The sequence below is a fragment of the Arachis hypogaea genome, chromosome 5 (assembly GCF_003086295.3).
Source record: "Arachis hypogaea cultivar Tifrunner chromosome 5, arahy.Tifrunner.gnm2.J5K5, whole genome shotgun sequence".
NCBI lineage: Eukaryota > Viridiplantae > Streptophyta > Magnoliopsida > Fabales > Fabaceae > Arachis > Arachis hypogaea.
Window position 1 is genome coordinate 114,822,859 of NC_092040.1, and position 19,957 is coordinate 114,842,815.

At 31.1% G+C, this 19,957-nt stretch overlaps 1 protein-coding gene and 1 non-coding gene across 2 annotated transcripts; both read left to right on the forward strand.

Moving 5' to 3' along the window:
• The first annotated feature begins 1,134 nt into the window (after positions 1–1,134).
• LOC112803017 (uncharacterized) lies at positions 1,135–7,024 on the forward strand. Its single transcript, XM_072236477.1, has 5 exons — positions 1,135–2,570; positions 2,670–3,590; positions 5,430–5,510; positions 5,670–5,771; positions 6,684–7,024. Exons 1-2 carry the CDS (start codon positions 1,451–1,453, stop codon positions 3,233–3,235), a joined length of 1,686 nt encoding a protein of 561 aa, XP_072092578.1. The 5' UTR covers positions 1,135–1,450; the 3' UTR covers positions 3,236–3,590; positions 5,430–5,510; positions 5,670–5,771; positions 6,684–7,024.
• A 5,672-nt stretch (positions 7,025–12,696) lies between these two features.
• On the forward strand, positions 12,697–12,769 carry TRNAR-UCU (transfer RNA arginine (anticodon UCU)). The gene has a single exon. It is a non-coding gene; the product is annotated as a tRNA-Arg (tRNA).
• Positions 12,770–19,957: the final 7,188 nt, after the last annotated feature.

Here is a 19,957-nt window from a genome sequence, read left to right on the forward strand (position 1 = left end):
GACATGTTAAAATATAATGAACCACGAGTAATGCGTTAAATGCAATATAATCAATCTTACCTCATAGGTATATTTGCATTGCAAATAATCATCTAAAAAGTTTGTTATATGATGTTTTTCAATCACCATAAATCTTTGTAATTATTCTCTGCTTTGCAAGTCAAACTTTTTTATAAGATGTTTTGTAACCAAAATGATTCTCAACTGCTTTTTGGAGAACTCTTATATTGATCGTAGGATCTGTCTTCACCATAGAGAGTACGTGTTCAGCTATCACCTTCGAATCCAACCTTCCATGATCTTGGCCTAGTGTAGTTTGCATGCAAGAATGAGGACCACTGCATCTCCTAATCTCCCATTTTTCTTGTTTTTGACGACATGCAATGCATATGTTCTATTGACATCTCGACCTAATCTGAGTATAGTATATATCATACTTCAAACTGGTTACTTTCTACTATCTTATACTCCACAGCTCGCTTGATGCTATACATCTTTACCGCCATTACAACTTCTTTGTTGTCGAATTGTTGCCCAATCTCAAAATCATGCGTTGGATTATCCTCGGACCCTCCTTGACCAAAAGACCAATCTCCATTCATTGCGTCAAGGTTCAACGTCGAATAGTGAGTAAGATGATCATATGGTCTGGAAATAGCAGGCTAAGTTAGCGAAACTTGTGACATTGTGAAGTCGTTTAACTCCTCATGTTCCTCCTCAGGTATGTCCACTAGTTTAGCATCTACATCTTTATCATCAGACATAAGATGAATTTGATAATGATCTTGCATTGGGTCTCCAATAGTAGAACCATCACGACTTTCATGATCTACTTCCAACACACATCATTATAATCATTAGGATTTGACTCGCCTTGATTCCCCTCTAGTGTCATGTTCAAATCAACCATCAACTTTCTAATGTTTGTTCTTATTGCTGCAAATGATGCATTCTTATCACCAATTTTTGACGATATAGCTGCACACATATCAACAGAAAACAAAAATAACTCTACCAAATGGACATTTGGAAAACAATTATGCCAACCCCTAATATTTTTGTCATCACGTGTTCGATACCTTAGTCAAATGAAACATTATTAAAAGTCATGTGTACAAATACCGAGCAAAAATAAGAATAAAATATTGAAGTTTATAATAATAAACAAGTTCGTTATTGTAGTTACTTCAAATTCTAAAAAAATATATATTCTAAAAATTATAGATAAAATTATTTCTTTTCAAAAATAAATAATTTTTAAATTTATTTCAGAAAATTTTCCGGAACATATTTAATAAAGTTTATCTTAATTTTTTTAAAGACATATCTGAAACCAAAGGATTGGCTGTGAGAAAAAACGGGGTTTGCATCCAATCTTCTATAACCGAAACGGGATTTATATGAACATAACAAACAAATAAATCCTTTGTTCTGTGTGTTGATATTGTTGATGATGGAGTCGGCGGAAACAGGAGAATGCCTGTGGATGGTGACAGACGACTACATCTTTGGCATCCGCGTTGACAAGTTAGAAAATTTGGGGAAGAATCAGGATAGGGATTGGAAATCCCATCTTGAGCAGGCTCCGATTGATTTCCGTTTGAATCTTCCAGAGTCCAACACGGTGCCTTACTACTTTATCTTCGACTCGAAACTTTTCTTAGTCGGTAATCAAACCGATTCTGGCACCAGGATCTACCAAATCTCCTATGTCGGCGGCAACACGTTGGACATATCTGAGGCAGTAGCGACGGGCGCAATCCCTCCGCTACCGACCGGCTTCTTCACTTTCCTTGCAAACATTAAAGATGACGTTTACTTGCTGGAGCATGGTGCGGCACCAGAGGTAGCAAGAAAGACGGGGTTATGGGTTTTAAGTCCCCGTCTCGGTTCCCCGAACTGGCATTCCATGCCTGCTCCTCCAACCGAAGTCGAGTCTCATAATGATTTGCCTTATGGTTTCGTGCTGAATGACAAGCTCCTCCTGTATCCTTGGACCGGACCAGGAGTTGCCTTTGTCTACGACCCCGAACCTAAAAATTGGATTAAACTGGAGGATGCACTTTCTCTTCCTTCTTATATTGTTTTCTTGGGTGTGTCGTCCCTTGGGGATGTAGACGATCGCAGTGTGGTGCTGACATGGAACCTGGAGGCTCTTTACGGACATGGTGTGAAATATGACATACACGCTTTGCTGGTGGATAATCAATATTGTATTCTTCGCGATCAACGCCTTGATGAGTTGAATGAGGCGATCCAACCATCCTACTTTGATGATGGGTGCTCAAATCTCAACGTGGTTGACCTTGGCAACAGCAAAGTATGCGTTATGATCGTTGGTCTCGCAGAACGCATTCCATCCCTTTGCATTGTAGTAGTTGAATTAGGGTTGGTACAAGAGGAGCAGCAGCAAAGGTTCTTATCTCTGCGTGTACTCGTCAATCGAGTCTTCAATATGAGGCCTTATTTCTTAGAGGACATCGGTGTTCAAGTGCTCTGCACCTCCTTTCTTTTCTCGCTCAGCAAGGGAACGTCGGACATAGACAGGGATTCCTTGAAGGATCATATAGGTAAGAAGATTGATAGGGTGTAGTCTTTGTTTTTTTTTTTTTTTTTTTTTTTTACTTTGTGTGCTTATGTTCTCATGGTTGTTTGATTTATATTGCCAGGTGAGGAAGTTCCCACCCTGACTTCGGCATCTCTGGAGGCCTTTTCCAGGAAGAGGTCATCCGGGAAGGACGGCCCTTCGACAGAAGGTGATAATGTGGTCAAGGTTGCTCAATCTAAGGAGATTAGTTTACAGAGAACAAAGCTAGAGTCAGCTGTTGTAGGTCTTGATAAGTACCTGGAGGTTTCTCAATTGAAGGATAAGGCTAGAGAATTGGATATGAAGGACATGACTGAGGCTTTGAAGGCGAAGGAAAAAGAGTCAGAGGAAATGGTAAAACAGATAGCTACTTTGCAGTCTCAATTGAAGGGACGCGATGAGAAGATTGAGGCATTAACTCTAAAGGTGGGTGAGCTGGAGAATGCATTAAAGGATGCTAAAAATTCAAAGGAGCCAATGGCTTTTGAGATGTTTGGGAAAGGGTTTGATCGTGCTATAAGTCAAATTAAGGCTCGTGCGCCGGAGGTTAACGTGGTTGATATGGATGTATCCAAGATTGTGGTAAATGGAGTATTAGTGGATGCTGACATCCCGGAGGAAGGTTGTGATGTCAAAGAGAATGAATGAATGATATCAAAGTGGGTGCCTCCCTGACTAGTAAAAAGGAAAAAAAATTCTTACATTAGATTCCCATTTAAATGCTGCTTCTGTCGAACTACAACAATTAAAGAACTTGTTGAGATCGAACAGAATGAAAATCTCCTTCAAGGTCCTTTTCAAAAACTTAAACACAGGAAACAACTGCTTGACAAAGAAGTTCTATCTTTGTCAAAAGAAAAAATTAATCTTGAAGCTCGAACCAGACAACTTCATGCTGTAGAGTTGAAACAATTTCAAAAGCTCCAAACACTTGCGCAGGAGCGATCACAGCTGAAGGAACAACTGGACCAACTTTTGCAGCCTTATGAAAATTGAAGGCTTGGTATGTCAAGTGATTATATAACTGAACATCTCCTTTCTTGTTGTCACTTGTCTTTATATTTTTAGAACTGAGTATTTTGCACTATGACTCAATGCTTCAAATATTTACCATTAACAAGGCAGAGGAGTCCTTCAGAGAATTCAAAGTGTGCCCAAGTTTCCCACAGTTCATAGATCATAAGCTAAGATCACATTAGCTTTAAGGGCAGATTATATATCCTCCAATTCCAAAGGATATGTAGAAATCATGATGCATCAAGGTTTTAGGGGAGGGGTTCTAAATTTATTGTTTGGATTGTTTACAAAACAAATCTAGGACTAGTTGAATTAGGGGATTCTACTGTCATGAGTGGTTTGGAAGATGCAATGGATTTTTGGGAAGTAGGATTAATCTACATCAAACCCTCTTTTAGGTATGCATTGCATTGTATGATATCATATATGGACAGAATTTTCAGATAGTAGAATTTATACTGCATTGCTTAGAATTTGTTGAATGAATGATTTATGTCAATTTTTCTTGGATTCATAAAACTTCTCATCTTTCTTTTTAATGAAATGTTTAGGTGAATGCTAACATGAACTAAGAAAAATGCTGAAAGGATGTCTATAATTTGAGTTAGAAACTGTATACATCATTGTTGACACATTAAGCTTTAAAGTTTAATGAGAAACTTTAAGAATGCTTTCACTAGAGTCAAGCTAATCAAATACCATACTTTTTAGAGCAATTTATAATCAAGTTGAGGTATTATTCATCATTAATTTTTACTAATTCTAAACTCTGTTTATATGCATATTATACTTTTATTAAACTTAATGCTTCTGGTGTATGCTACTGACTCAACCAACACCACTTTCGGTTTCTTTCTCTCCCAAATTCCAACTCAAAAATCTTCCATTTATTGTTGCTGCATTGTTGAGAGTTCTATTACAGTTTTAACACTTCTAGCGTCTTAATTATATATATACAAGACTTTATTTATTACAAAACACAAGTTTAATTTCCAACAAGCTAAGAAAAATGAAAGTACATGAAAAATTTTTAAGTTACATAATACATTACAAGATCTAATGCAGCCCTCATCAGTCATCATAGCCTAGCTTCAAGCTTAGAAAACATGCCTTGCACAGGAGACTAACATGTTTAAGCGTTCCCAACTAAGACTGAAAGAGAGAAGAAACAAATAAGTTAAGAAATTAGTTAAGTCTCCATAGTAAAATTACATATAAAATATAAAATTAAGACGTATAATTATACATAGTAGTCGATTTAATGATCGAGTTTTTATAAAATACTAGAATGAGACCCGCGCGATGCGCAGGGCGGTAAACTTCTTCATGTTGATCAGTTCTGTTTAGGATTTTTTTATATTTGTTAAATTTAATAATTAAATAAATTAATTAATTTTTGAGAGGCTTATTAGTTATGAAATACCCATAAGTCAACTGTGCAAATTTTTCAGTTTGTGGATTGATGTAGATTTTTGTACTTTGTGCTAATCGAATAATCGCCTAAAATATTATAATATAATAGGTTATATAAAATAAAATTGTGTTGTATTTGTCTCATTTAATGTATTATATAAAATATAATTCTTTGAACTAAGGAAAACAATAGATTTAAATTTTTTTGAAAAAGATCGTACCTTTGTATTCAGTAACCAATGTTGATATGAGTGCAACAATTTTTTTGCCCTTTATTTGTGTTGTAATTTATTTGTTTATCTGACTTGAGAGATTTCTCTCCAATGTGACTTTTAACACGATGTTTCTAAAATTATTAGTATTTTGTTAATAACTATATATGTATTTTGTTAATAACTATATAATCTCTCAGAGGACTGCTGTCAAGTGCCCTGGACCTCCTTTGTTTTCTCGCTCAGAAAGGGAATACCTCGCAAACATCCATACTCCCAAGGTATAATGTTGCTTTTGTGAGCATGCATCTTGTTATTCTGTAAGAGTTACCCTTAAATTATATCCATCAAAAACATTGTTAGGGATTTGGTGAATAAATTTTCTTTATTTTTTAAAAGAGTTGTTATTCTTAAGATCTGAGAACAAAATTACGTTACAGATTGCATCTCTCCAAGGAAAGAGCCCAAGCTATCTGGTGGGACCAATCCAAGCAACCCAACAACACCATTCGAACAAGAATGACTAACTTCAACCTGTTCATGTATGCTTTATTTTATCAGATTTTGAATACTGATGTGTTTATTCCGCTATTAAATAAAGTTAGACATGTTAGTAGGATTTCAATGTTCATATATCATTTTGTACTTTTTTAGGTTATAATCTTTTTCATTCACAAAATTGAGAAAATATCAAGTTTTAGTGAGAATAGGTGAATCAATAAGAGCATATGAGTCAAGAGGAATAAGTGATGTATCTATTTAACTTGTGGCTTATTCCTATTTCTCTTTCTTCCACTCTTCTTTCTTTTTGATATTTTAATATTTTACTTTTCTGAATTTTATATTTTAACTTTTTTTTTTTAAGTTAAGAATTTTCACATAAGGTGTTTGGAATTTGAGATAGATTTTACCTTTGTTGATGTCTTGATCTTTTCTTAATTTTATTGTGGCATTTATAAAATGATATATGATCCACAAACATTCAAATTTGTTTCTGTATAATTTTTAAATTTCATAAATTTTTGGTACCATGTTGATTATAATTTATATAAGCCTTTATTGATAGAGAAAATATGCGATTCCAAATTTCCAACGCAGTTGACACTTTTGCTCTTTTTAAGCCTTTGATAGTCTTTTTCCTTGGTTTTAGAATTTCTTTTGGTTAAATTGCTATTAGTTATTGAATCATTATTTCAAAGCTATGGTTAAAGGAAGATTGAAAGCCAAGGTTACAGTAGGGGCCTGTTGACACTTAAAGGGTGAATGCTAAGATATGGTAGGGTCTTGTGGGGAAGGAGATGTTGCTGTTGTCTAATTTTCTCATTTGTTTTTTGGTGATTTGTATATATGTCATGATATTTATTGTTTATGTTATTTCTAAATCTAAATTAATGGATAATAGTTAACGAAGATCACAGCAAAATTTGACACAGGAGGTTATTTTTGGTGTGCAGATTAAGTGTTAAATGAAGCAATTGTTGTCCATTCTCGGACATTGTCCTTCTAGGGGTGTGATGTACTGGGATATCAAGGGATCAAATCTTCTGGTGAATAATGAAGGGATACTGAAGGCGTGGTTGAATATAATAGTACATTGAAATTTTCTTAGTGCGGTATTGGTTGGATTTGATGATTTTTATGAAGAACAGTTCTGGTGGTAGTAGCTTCTACATGTCAAATCTATGGATATAAGACTTTTAAAAAGAAAATTAGTTATAGAGATGTCCACTATTTTACATGACATCCTTTTCAGCAATAATTTTTATATTATCAATGGTTGGAATTGTTCTGTTAACCTACAACATTTTCCAGGTTAGACAAATGGTGATTGCGATAATGTCAGAATGTGACATAAGGTAAAGATCTGCTAGCTGGGGTCCATTATATTTTCTCAGGTTTTGGTTTGGGTTTAGTAATCTCAGGAGTCAGGAGTAATTCGAGTGCATGATAATATGCTTATGATTGAATTTCATCTGTGATTTCATTGATTTGTGAATTGCAGCTCCTTAGTTATTGCTGCAGATTATATATATCCTACCTAGGACATTTGTTAGTTAAGCATTAAAAAGAGAGGTCCTACGTTGCATGAGATTTCAATCCTTAAGTAGAGTTTCACATTTCTTTGGAAAATTCTTTTTGTTTGTTAGGTTCGAAATGAAAAATAGTTGGAACTTGGAATTAATTAAGTGCATACTTGCCCTATCTGGCTATAAATCTCGGATTTTTGACGAAAATGTGCAGAAATTTATTTATGTACATTAAAATTTTTATATTTTGAATGGTTTTGTCTCTCCTATTCAATAAAAAAAAACAAAGTAAAATATTCATGATACGAGATATCTCTGTGTTACGGTCTTTCTATGATGATTTTACTTGCTATTGTTCTAAACTTGTAAAGGCTTTATTATTTCACTTATGAAAGCATTAGTGGTATGTTATTCACTTATATATTTTGGATCTAAACTTTCTCATTTAATTTATCCAATTTTGCATATAGAGCAAGATGTTGACATGTTTATTCGAGATCGTAATCGCAGTAGCTTAAATTTCAGCAGCTCCCAACATCCTATATATATTGTTGATGGCTCAATATTATTGTTCATTACGGTCAGTGGTTTTAATGGATAATAGCTTACCTAATAGTCTTTAGCCAGAACTAATGAACCTTGAAAATGAGGTTGACTATATTCATTTAGAAGGCATTTTTTGAGTTCCTCGATCAATTTGATTGAAATTTTAAGAATTTTAATTTCTTTTAAAAAATACAGTGTTCAAAAGTCAAAACTAAATTAAATAGATGATGGAAATCAAAAAATTAAATTATTACACGTGCATCCAATTATATAATACTACATCAGTAAAAATAACTATTTTTTACATTTACTGTATGATTGTAGGATTGTGAAAAACACAAAAAATAAATTATTTCAGTTTAAAAAATTAAACTAATTGGAATAAAAGTCATTCCATATGCAATATTTTTAGAAAATATATGTGCATATGGTTTTTCTGTATATATAGTCTTTTGAGTTTTAAGTTATACTTATACACCTAAAACACAATATAATTTTTTACACTTGAGGCTTTTCAGCCCAAAGAACAAAACAAACTAAATCTGAAAAGAGAAACCCCACTACTATCGGCTTGCAAATTTAAAGAAATCTCAGAAGGAAGATGCTCAAAGCAAAAGGTATCCTGGTTGGATTCAAGAACCAAGTTCGCCAACTTATCAGCCACATGATGTACTTCTCTATATAAGTTGCCCATGTACTTGAATCAGTTACTTCTTTAGGACATGTTAAAATATAATGAATCACAAGTGATGCGTTAAATGCAATATAATCATTCTTACCTGGTAGGTACTTGTGAATCCCAAATAACCACCTAAAAAGCTTGATATAAGTAAGAAGATTGATAGGGTGTAGTGTTTGTTTGTTTGGTTGATATGGATGTATCCAAGATTGTGGTAAATGGAGTATTAGTGGATGCTGACATCCCGGAGGATGGTTGTGATGAAAATGCTGCAGATGTTGAGAACAAAGACCCATAGTGTGGTTATCATATGTATTTTGACTCCAATAATATCAAAGAAGCAAAAAATAACTCCAATAAATGGACATTTGAAAATTGATTATGCCAATCTCTAATTAGTCGTATATCTTTTTCATTATGTATTCAATATTTGTTCAAATGAAACATTGTTAAAAATTATGTTTACATATAAAAATAATATAAACAAAATATCGAGCAAAAAATAAGAAAATAAAAGAATAAATACCTTTTGTATATTAAAGTGCCATTCACTTCCATCTAATGTGTGTAATAGTATTTTGTAATTTTTCAGAGTTACCACAATACTACCTCTCTCACTTCAAAGGACAAGTATACAAATATTGGTTGTACAAAAATAAATATAACAGATCTATTTTCATCAAAAGTAATTTTACCATTATAATAAATTGATAATAATGGTATTTCAAATATTATAAAAAATATAGTAACCAAAAATGTAGAAGAGAAAAGATGAATATAAATACGAATAGAGAGCAATCAGTGTATGTGGATATATACTATGTACGTGCGGAAAAAAATTTACCGTTGATTAACATAAAGTTTGCCGTTTCAATGAGCGAATTTTATAAAAGTATTAAAGTTCGTCATTACAGTGGACGACCTTGTTTCAAATTCTAAAAAGAATGTATTCTAAAGATTATTGCATTCTTCGCCATCAATGCCTTAATGAGTTGTGTGAGGTGATCCAACCATCCTATTTTGATAATTTGTTGGTTGACATTGGCAACAGCAAAGTATGTGTTACCAACTTACCATCTTTTATTGATTTTTGGCCAGCATGTAACCAGTAGAAAAAAATGAGCCATTAGATGAAATCTAACACCAATCTCACACCATTAAATCATCATTGATGACTATTTGATGGCTACCAATCACAAAAGTTGCTGACCCCTTAGCATTGCTCTTTGCATTTTAGTAGTTGAATTAGGGTTGGTACAAGAGGAGCAGCAGCAAAGGTTCTTATCTATGCGTGTACTCGTGAATCGAGTCTTCGATATGATGCCTTATTTCTTAGAGGACCGCGGTCTTCAACGGCTCTACACTTTTTTTTCGATGAGTGTTAGGGACCAGTAACTTTTGGAATTTGTAGCCATCAAATAGCCATCAATGATAATTTTAATGGTATAAGATTGATGTGAGATTTCATCCGATGACTCACTTTTCTTTGCTGGTTACATGCCGGCTTAGACTTTTCCCTTCCTATCTTTTCTCGCTCAGCAAGGGAATGCCTCGCAAACATCCATACTCCCAAGGTATAGTGTTGCTTTTGTCAGCATGCTTCTTGTTATTCTGTAATACTCCATCGAAAACATTGTTATTGATTTGGTGAATAATTTTTTTTTTTAAGAGTTGTTATTCTTAAGACCTGAGAACAAAATTACGTTACAGATTGCATCCCTCCAAGAAAAGAGCCCAAGCTAGCTGGTGGGACGAATCCAAGCAACCCAACAACAACAGCATTCGAACAAGAATGACCAACTTCAACCTGTTCATGTATGCTTTATTTTATCAAATTTTGAATACTGATGTGTTTATTCCGCTGTTAAATAAAGTTAGACATAGTAGGATTTTAATGTTCATATATCATTATGTACTTTTTTAGGTTATACTTTTTCTAATCGGAGAATGCCAGGGAGACAATTTTTTTGTTGAACAATATGAACAACCACCAATCAAATAAAAACACACTACACCTTCAAATTAACTTTCTAAATTTTAATACTAAAATAACTATCCGTACACTAGTAAAATGAACATTCGATATATCTATTATTTACATTGATTAATATTTTCATTGTTTACTTATACTGTTCCTAATTTTTTCATTCACAAAATTGAGACAATATCAAGTTTTAGTCAAAGAGAATAGATGAATAATAAGAGCATATGAGTCAATTAAAAAAAAAAAAAACACAATAAAATATTCATGATACTAGATATTTGTGTTACGGATCTTTCTATGATAATTTTACTTGCTATTGTTCTGTATGTTAGTCACTTATATATTTTGGATCTAAACTTTCTCATTTAATTTATCCAATTTTGCATATAGAGCAAGATGTTGACAAATTTATTCGTGATCCTAATCAGCAGTAGCTTAAATTTCAGCAGCTCCCAACATCCTATATATATTGTTGATGGCTCAATATTATTGTTCATTACGGTCAGTGGTTTTAATGGATATATTACCTAATAGGCTTTAGCCAGAACTAATTAACCTTGAAAATGAGGTTGACTAATATTCATTTAGAAGTCACTAGTGTTTTTATCCGAAATAATATTACGAAAATATGAATTTTAAAATTACGTTGTCTTTGTCATAACATTATATATTATAGCACAAAATATTTATAGAATTAAACTATTTTTACAAAAAAATTGTAAGAGATAAAAGTTTTCGTCAATTAAGAAGAATATGATTTCTATAGATAAAACGAATTACATAATATACTATATATTTAGTTATTATTTTTATGTGAAAGAGTTTAATTTTTTATTAATAATTAATTTTAATATTCATTATGAAAGAACTTAATGTATATACTTTACATTTGATTAAGTGTTAAGTCTATTGCATAAATAAAAATAAATAATTTTATTCTTATTATTTAAAAAAAAAATTTTTCTTTATATATAATTTTAATGAAAGAATATCTAATAATATATTTTGATTTGTCAAATTAATAATATAAATATAAAATATAAAATATAAATTACATATAGAGTTGGAAGGATAAGAAAAAATAGAGAAAGAAAGAAAGGTAGATAAGAAAATAGAAGAAGGGAGTTTATTAATTTTGAAGGAAAATATTTTATTTTAATTTTAATGAGAGTGTCATATAGTACATTTTGATTGTTAATATAATAATATAATTATATTTCAATTTCAATTTTAATTATAATTAAAAAATATCATGTTGCACATTTTAATTATCAAATTTATAATTAATCATTGATAATACTATATAAGAGAGATAGAGTGAGTGAAAAAATGAGAGAGATTGAAAAAGGGAAGAGAGGAGATAAGAACTCTTTAATTTTAGAGGAAAAGATTTGATTTCAATTGTAATGAAAAAGTGACATGTGGCATATTTTGATTGTAAAATTAGTAATACAAGTGTAATAACTCGTGTTATGCAGGTGATAAAATTGAAATTATAATTTTAAATTATTCTATTAAAATTAATTTGAATTGTAATAATTTAATTAATAAATAAATAATATGATGTGCATTGTTCATTTTTTTAATATAGTATTAAATGTATTAACTCGAATGTAGCTATTAAGTGTATAAAAATTATGTTTGAATTATGAATTCTCTAAAAAGTTATCTCATTTAAAATATTTAAATTATGACTTCAATCATAAATTACAATTGTAATTTAAAAAAGTTTAATTATTTATTGACATTGACAATAGAAAACAAATTACATTGACATCTAATTACTTATTGACATATTAAATTAGTAAAGTGAGAGGTTATTACACTTGAATTTGTAGAGAAAAAAATGAACAAAATGATAAGATGAGAGATTAATCACCATTAAATTTATAATTTTTATCATATATAAATTTTACTATTTTAGTTTAAAAATGATTAATCTCTTATTTTATCGCTTTATTAACTCTCATATTTTAGAAGATCTTATTCTATTACATTTATAGATTTAGGGCTCAACTAAGTTTTTACTACCCAAATTATATTATTAAATAAAATTACTAAATATTGATGATTATTCACTTAAAAATAATAAATAAAAATTACTAAATAATCATACATATTTTATTAAATTACTTAACATAATAAGGGTAAATATCACGTGTTATATTTATGTGAACACATTTTTATATCAATCAGTCTGATAAACATTTTCTGAAAGCCAGCATCGTAGGGCGCCCATGGCCTAATGGATAAGGCGTCTGACTTCTAATCAGGCGATTGTGGGTTCGAGTCCCACTGGGCGTGTGCTTTTATTTGTTCTTTTTCTTATTGGGCCAAAAAGGGCCGTAATGGGCTTTACATGGATAAAAAAGATATTTGTACTACACTTGTTAATTATTTTTTTTTTACAAAGATAAGGAGACCCGGGTTATACCCATCTGACCAAAAAGAAGAAGAAGACTATACCCATCATTTTGCTTTGTTAATTAATTATAATAAAAAAGGGACTGTTCGATTTTTAGTGGTACACAAATCGGTAAAAAAAAATTAAAAAATTTGAGGTACAGAAATCGGACCTTCTAATTTGTGTACTTTTCACAGTTTTGAAAAATACCAAAAATTATAATGTTAAGGTATATCACCACTTTTATTTCCATAACAAAAAAAATTAGCCTCTTTTCTCTTATCTCATGTAAAGAAAAAGTCCTATAAAATGCATATTAAAATATAAATATACATTAAAAATAAATTAAATTATATATATATTTATATATAAATATATTAATAGCTAATTTTAATATATAAATGATATTTTTAATAATTTTAATGTACGAATAATATTTTTGGTAAGGATTGTAATTTGTAAAAATTAAAGAAAATGAAAGACATGATTGCAGAGTGCATAGCCTATTCACTTTACAACATATGAACCGCGTAGTGTCTCAAAAAGTTTTCACCAACTCAAGAAAGAAGCAGCATAATATAAACTATTGCTCCCCATGGATCACAACAGGAAATAAATAAATTCAACCAACCAACAAAGGACATTCAATTGAGTAATTGGAATGAGGAATCATTGTTATGAATATAAGCATGAAAGATATATATCATTATTTAACAAGGTTTTTATTATTATTCCAAGTGCATGCTGATCATATATGTGCCTAACTAGTAGCTACTAGCTAGGTGTGATTCTTATTATGGTCTTATGTAAAATTATGATGTCTCCCTTTTGCATTAAAAAAACTATGTATGTGTTTAGCATGTTTAATATCCCTTTATTGAGCACCTAACCATCTTTTTTTTTTAATTTTCAAAAGCAAAACAAGATTACTAGATGGTTACATGGCAGCTTTAAATTTCTGCATGTGAAATAAATAAATAAAAACAAAAACAATTTTCACACATTAGGGTAAAGTATATGTTATGTTGATTCTATACTTTCCCCATTTTACCACAATATTCCCTATATTTCTTTTTCTTTTTATAACCAACTTAAATTACACAATAAAATCTTCCATGACCATGAGTAATATACACCAAAGTGAAATTAATAAGTACATACAAATTATATAGATCATAAACCATGAGCTATATGGTACACAAATCCAATACTTAGCATGTCCTTTATATTGAGTATTTTTCTGATGCATGCAAGTAGGGCTGGCAATGAGTAAGGTAGGGTAGGGTTTGGACCTTACTCTAACTTTATCTGCGGGTTAAAAATTTTATTAAAATTCTATTTTATTCTATTCTATTTGCGGGTTGAAAATCTCTCAATTCTAACTCTAACCGCACCCTAAAATTTTAAATATTACCCTATCCTATCCTACTCGCAGAAATATCAAATTTTTTTAAAGTAAATATAAAATTCAATTATTTCGAATTTTATACATATTAATAACATAAAAAATAAAAAACTAATGTTCTAAATAAATTAACTAACTAATTTGGTGGTTATTCACTTATTGTATGTCATTACATAAGAGAAGTTGTGGGTTCAACTCTCACTTCTTTTACTATATACCTAATTTTTAAAAAATATGTGTTATATATAAGATGTAGATAGAATAAGATAGAATACACTCTAAATCCATATTCTACCCTACTCGCAGCAGGTCGGATAACCTATCCTACTCGAACAGATTAGACTGAGTTAAATACCTACGAATAAGGTATGAATTACCAACCCTACATGCAAAAAATCTTTTCCAGATTTTGGGATTAATAGGCTAAAAAGATTGATGAAGTTGAGAAGATTCATGAAAGTTGAGGGTACCTAACCGACCAAGTGATCCAATTAGAAGTTGAACATATTTTTGGAGCCTTTAGGAAAAAGGAAAGAATATATAACAAAAGGTGTATTAGTTAAGTTTGGTTGGTTTATTAGTTAATTTACTAATCTGCTTTAAGCGTCTAAAATTCGAATTTCGTCTTATGTATACAACAATTTTTTGATCAACAATAAATTTTTAAATTAAACTTCGATTCGTGATATATTAGTCCAATGGACCGGGAGAAATCGTAAGAAAAAAAAAAACAAAAGGTGTTATTAGAGCAACTCCAACGGTTTAAAAACTATGAGCCTCATTTACTGTGTGTCAGTAAAAAGAGAGGCTTTATCGTTGGAGCAAATATCAAACGAGGACCTTCACAAATTTCAAAGCAGGTGAAGCCCTGCTCAGAGGGACTCGGTCTCTCTAAAAAAAAAATAATATTTTATTAATAAAATTAAAAATTTAAAACTTTATATATATATATATATATATATATATGTATTGAACCGTTATTTCATATATATATATATATATAGTATACTTTATATAATTAGTTAATTATTATAATTATTAATAAATTAAATATGATTTAATTATTATATTAAATAATTAAATCATATTTAATTTATTAATAATTATAATAATTAATTAATTAAATAATTAAATTTTTATTTAATTAATAATTTATATTATTAAATTAAATTAGCCGTTGTAAAATTAGCTGTTGGAAACTAGCCGTTACTATGTTACTGTTATTATTAATAAATTAATATTTTGTTACTCTATATATACCACTTAGATACACTTCTATTCTCACACTCTCTACTACTCTTCCTCATTTTCTTCCAAGTTTACAAAATCAAAGTTCTACTACTATTATTTTTTTCGAAAAAATGGATCCAAACCAACTCAACTCTTTCTTCAATTACTTACAAAACTTTTCTCAAATTCCAAATACCCAACAATCTCAAACCTCAAACACTCAAGTTCCAAATCAAAACATGACACTACCAAATACATTTCAAAATCCAAATCCACAAAATCTTTCTAATTTCAATTTTCAAGCTCCTTATAATAATCAGTTTCCTATATTCCAACCGCAAAATCAAAATTCACAAACACCTCATTTTCCATTTTCACCCATATTTAACCCTTCTATCGGAAATGTTACTCCAACTTCCTTGCCGTTTCCAACTCAATTCAGTGCATCAAGACATAACTCATCTGGTGTTGGTGGCTCTTCTAACCCATCTTCTCAGACTCCTATACAATCTAGTCCAAATTCGCAATATTCCAATTTTGGCAACCCTCGTGGATTAGATGCTATCGACCTCAATGATGATGATATTGAAGATCGGAGGCAAGATAGTATTCAACACTGGCATTGGGAAGAGGATGAGATGTTGATCAGTGCGTGGTTAAATGTTTCAACTGACCCTGTAGTTGGTACCGATCAAAAGGGAGAAACATTTTGGAGTCGAATTCATAGCTACTGTGTAGAATTTTGCACCGACATGACAAGGGGGGTAGTTGCATGTAAGAAACGATGGTATAAGATCAACAAGGTTGTTGCACAATTTGCTGGTTGCTACGATCAAGCTAGTCGAAACATAAGGAGTGGTTCGAACGCTGATGATATAAAGGAGTTGGCTTATAAACTTTATTCCACAAATTATGGTCAAAAGTTCACTTTTGAGAGGCATTGGAACATGCTTCGGTTGGAGCAAAAATGGAGAAGCCAACTACCTACACAAAGTGGCGGCTCAAAGAGAACCAAAGTTAGTGCAACTGGAGCATACTCATCTTCATCAAACCCAGAAACACCGTTGGCTGACGAACCCGGTGTGGACTCTCCCGTTCGCCCACAAGGATCAAAGAAGAGCAAGCGAAGAGGTAAGGGAAAAGCACAGATGTCTGAAGATTTTAGCGAAAGAAAATCATCGGTTGTCAAAAAATTATCTCTCATGGAAGATATTAAGAATGTTAGAGAAAAGGAACTAATGGAAAGGGAAAAAGAAAGAGAAGAGGAGAAGGAACATAGAGCAAAGATGATGGCAATCAAAGAGAAGAAGATACAAATTCAAGCGGCAATGAAAGAACAGGAATTACAAACTCAGAGGTATATTAAAGAAATGGAGATAAAAGCAAACGAAAGGGAAATGGATATGCAAATACTTAATGCTGACACGTCTACAATGAGTGAGAAACGACGAGCTCTTCATGAGATTGCATAGGCGAGAGCACTACAATTGAATGCTTGGAAAAATTTGTTGAAGGTGTCATTTCTGTGTTCCAGGATGAATACTTGCGAAAACCCAATCCAAATGACGTACACCGCCTGCTACAAATGGCGGAGGGTCGTGGCTTCCCTGGCATGTTGGGTAGTATTGACTGCATGCATTGGCAATGGAAAAATTGTCCAAAGGCGTGGAAAGGTATGTACATGAGTGGTTATCGTGGGGTTGCAACCATTGTACTTGAGGTTGTAGCATCTTCAGACCTTTGGATATGGCATGCGTTCTTTGGAGTTTCTGGTTCAAACAACGATATCAACGTGTTAGATCGTTCTCCAGTATTTGATGACATTCTAAATGATCGTGCTCCGGAGGTAAATTATACTATTAATGGTAATAATTATACAATGGGATACTACTTAGCAGATGGTATTTATCCTGAATGGGCCACATTTGTCAAATCAATCTCAAAGCCACAAGGGGAGAAACGCAAGTTATTTGCACAATACCAAGAAGGGCAAAGAAAAGATGTGGAACGAGCATTCGGAGTGTTGCAAGCACGCTTTGCAATTATATGTGGTCCAGCTCGTTTTTGGGAAAAGAAGAAGCTTGCCAACATAATGAGAGCTTGTATTATATTGCATAATATGATTGTTGAGGATGAAAGAGACACTTATGCAGGAAATTTTGCTCAAGGCTTAGAGTATGATGATGTTGAAAATGGATTATCACAACCTCAGCTGGGAGAAGAAGATTTTGCACCATACCATCAATTTCTCCAAAGAAATGCCCAACTTCGAAATAGGCAGCAGCATAGACAATTGAAAGAGGACTTGATTGAACACATATGGCAATTTCATAATGCTTGTCGTCAACTGTAGAATTTAATTATGTTTTTTTGTATTAAGTAATTTTACAAATTTGTGTAACCCCGAATTATATATTGTGTATTGTTGTTATGTATAAATTTATTTAATATTAATATCTTTTAATAGTGAATTATTTTTAAATTTAAATATTTAAATTATATTATTAAAAAAATTAATTACATTAATTTCAAGTATTTTAATTAATTAATTAATTAGGTGTGACCACAACAGGGACTAAAGTTAGTTCCTCCTAATGGAGAAGAGAGAGATGCTATGAGTTCCTATTTACTGTTTATGACGCAAAAGCTGATGTGGAGTTACTTTTTATGACAGGTGGGCCATAAACAGGAACTGGGATGAGTTCCCTACTGAAGATGGTCTTAGGCCAATTACACTGTGCCCTTGCTGGTTGCTGCCGTACATGTGGGATCCACATGTATCTTTGAGAATCACTACACTTCTCATTTTCCTTGAGATTTTAGAATTTAGACTATATATTTTTTTTCTGGAGAAAAAGTTTAGATGAACCAAGGTTTTTTAGTTTAAGTTTTCATTAATTTTTTTAAAAAATATGTCTTTTAAATAATAGAAATACAGAAATTTATTAAATCAAACAAAGAAAATTTTTATAACCAACTCTAAAATTTTTAGAAGGAAATACATAAATTTTTGGAGAAAAATACCAATAGAATATAAAAATAAAAAAGGGAAAAAATTCAGTAAGAGTGGGAATAAAATAAGAAAAAAATGTAGCAACAATAAGAAAAAAAGAAAGAAGAGAAGAGAAATAAGAAAAAAGAGAATGAAGAGGAAAGAAGAAACAAAAACAAATTAGAAAAGAAAAAGATGAAAAAAATGTTGATTTTTTAATTTTTTTAAAATATTTAATTAAAAGCTTGGTTAAATAATAACTTATTCACTTAACACTCTTCTTTAATGTGATTTTAAAAATTAAAAGATTTTCCAAGTCACTTACATGTGATTGTGTTTTGTTTTGTTTTGTTTTGTTTTTTTTTTTTTTTTGTGATTGGCTTTACTTGGAGATGGAAGTTTCTAAAAAAAATTATTTGTGACTTTCATTCTCCCGACATCTCCTAAGAAATGCAAAGAATATTTAGCTTTTTTTTTTCCCCTTTATTATTGTTGTCTCATTTTCACTACATACTAACAATTATATGAATTTTGTCAAACGTATAAACTTGTAGCATCTTAAGTCATGGATGGTGATCAAGGTAATCGTTTAAATCTTTGATCTGAAATTCTGAATAGAGAATCCATGACCCACAGTGCACTGAGCCACCAACTTTGAAATAAAATAAAAGTGGGAGATGATGACACCCATTTTTGCTTTCCATAAAGAAATTATGTTTGGGACACTATTTAATTAAATCAACATAAATGTGCATGAATTAAAATTTGCAAATGGCAAATTGTCATTAGTTCAAATCAAAGCCTGAGGAATATAATACTAATCTTAATGATTTTATGTAAGAAAAAAGCAAAAAGTTGCACCGAGTTATTTAAGATTAAGAGTTATATCATTTGTACTTATTTTAACTCATAAGAAACTAATACATCTATTTAGTATTAAATAAATTGTAAAATTAAATACACAACATTTCTTTCGCAAAAGTCAATACTTCATGTCTTTAGCAATTGTGGAACATTCTTATTTCTTACTTTAAACCATGAATATAGATGAGCAGATCTTGTTCACATAACACCTAAGACTAAGAAATCCCTAGCTTAGTAGTGCCTTATCTTTGGTCAACTATTTTTGTCCATGATAAATTTGACACTAGTTATTTTACTAAAACTAACATATATTTTTAAACTCTTACAAAATATTTATAAAAATTAAATTAAATTTTCTATAAAATTAAAATTTAATTTTTATTAACTATATCAACCATCTTTAGTTAATTTTGCATATCCTCAGCACCAAAAAAGGTTGGACCCACATCAATGTCATGTGAATCAACGTTTATTATTTTTTTTTTATGCTGCATGATAATGTGTACACAAAAGGATGAGTCAAGATATGTGTTTTTCAATAATATAAGAGAAAAGAAATTGGTGCTTTCGATTTCTTATTTAGTTATTCAGTAATCT

Bases quoted from the DNA above. Each gene is read 5' to 3' on its own strand.
- LOC112803017 (XM_072236477.1), top strand. From the start codon at position 1,451: ATGATGGAGTCGGCGGAAACAGGAGAATGCCTGTGGATGGTGACAGAC. The intron at 2,571-2,669 runs GTAAGAAGATTG...TTATATTGCCAG, and splicing joins TTCCTTGAAGGATCATATAG to GTGAGGAAGTTCCCACCCTG.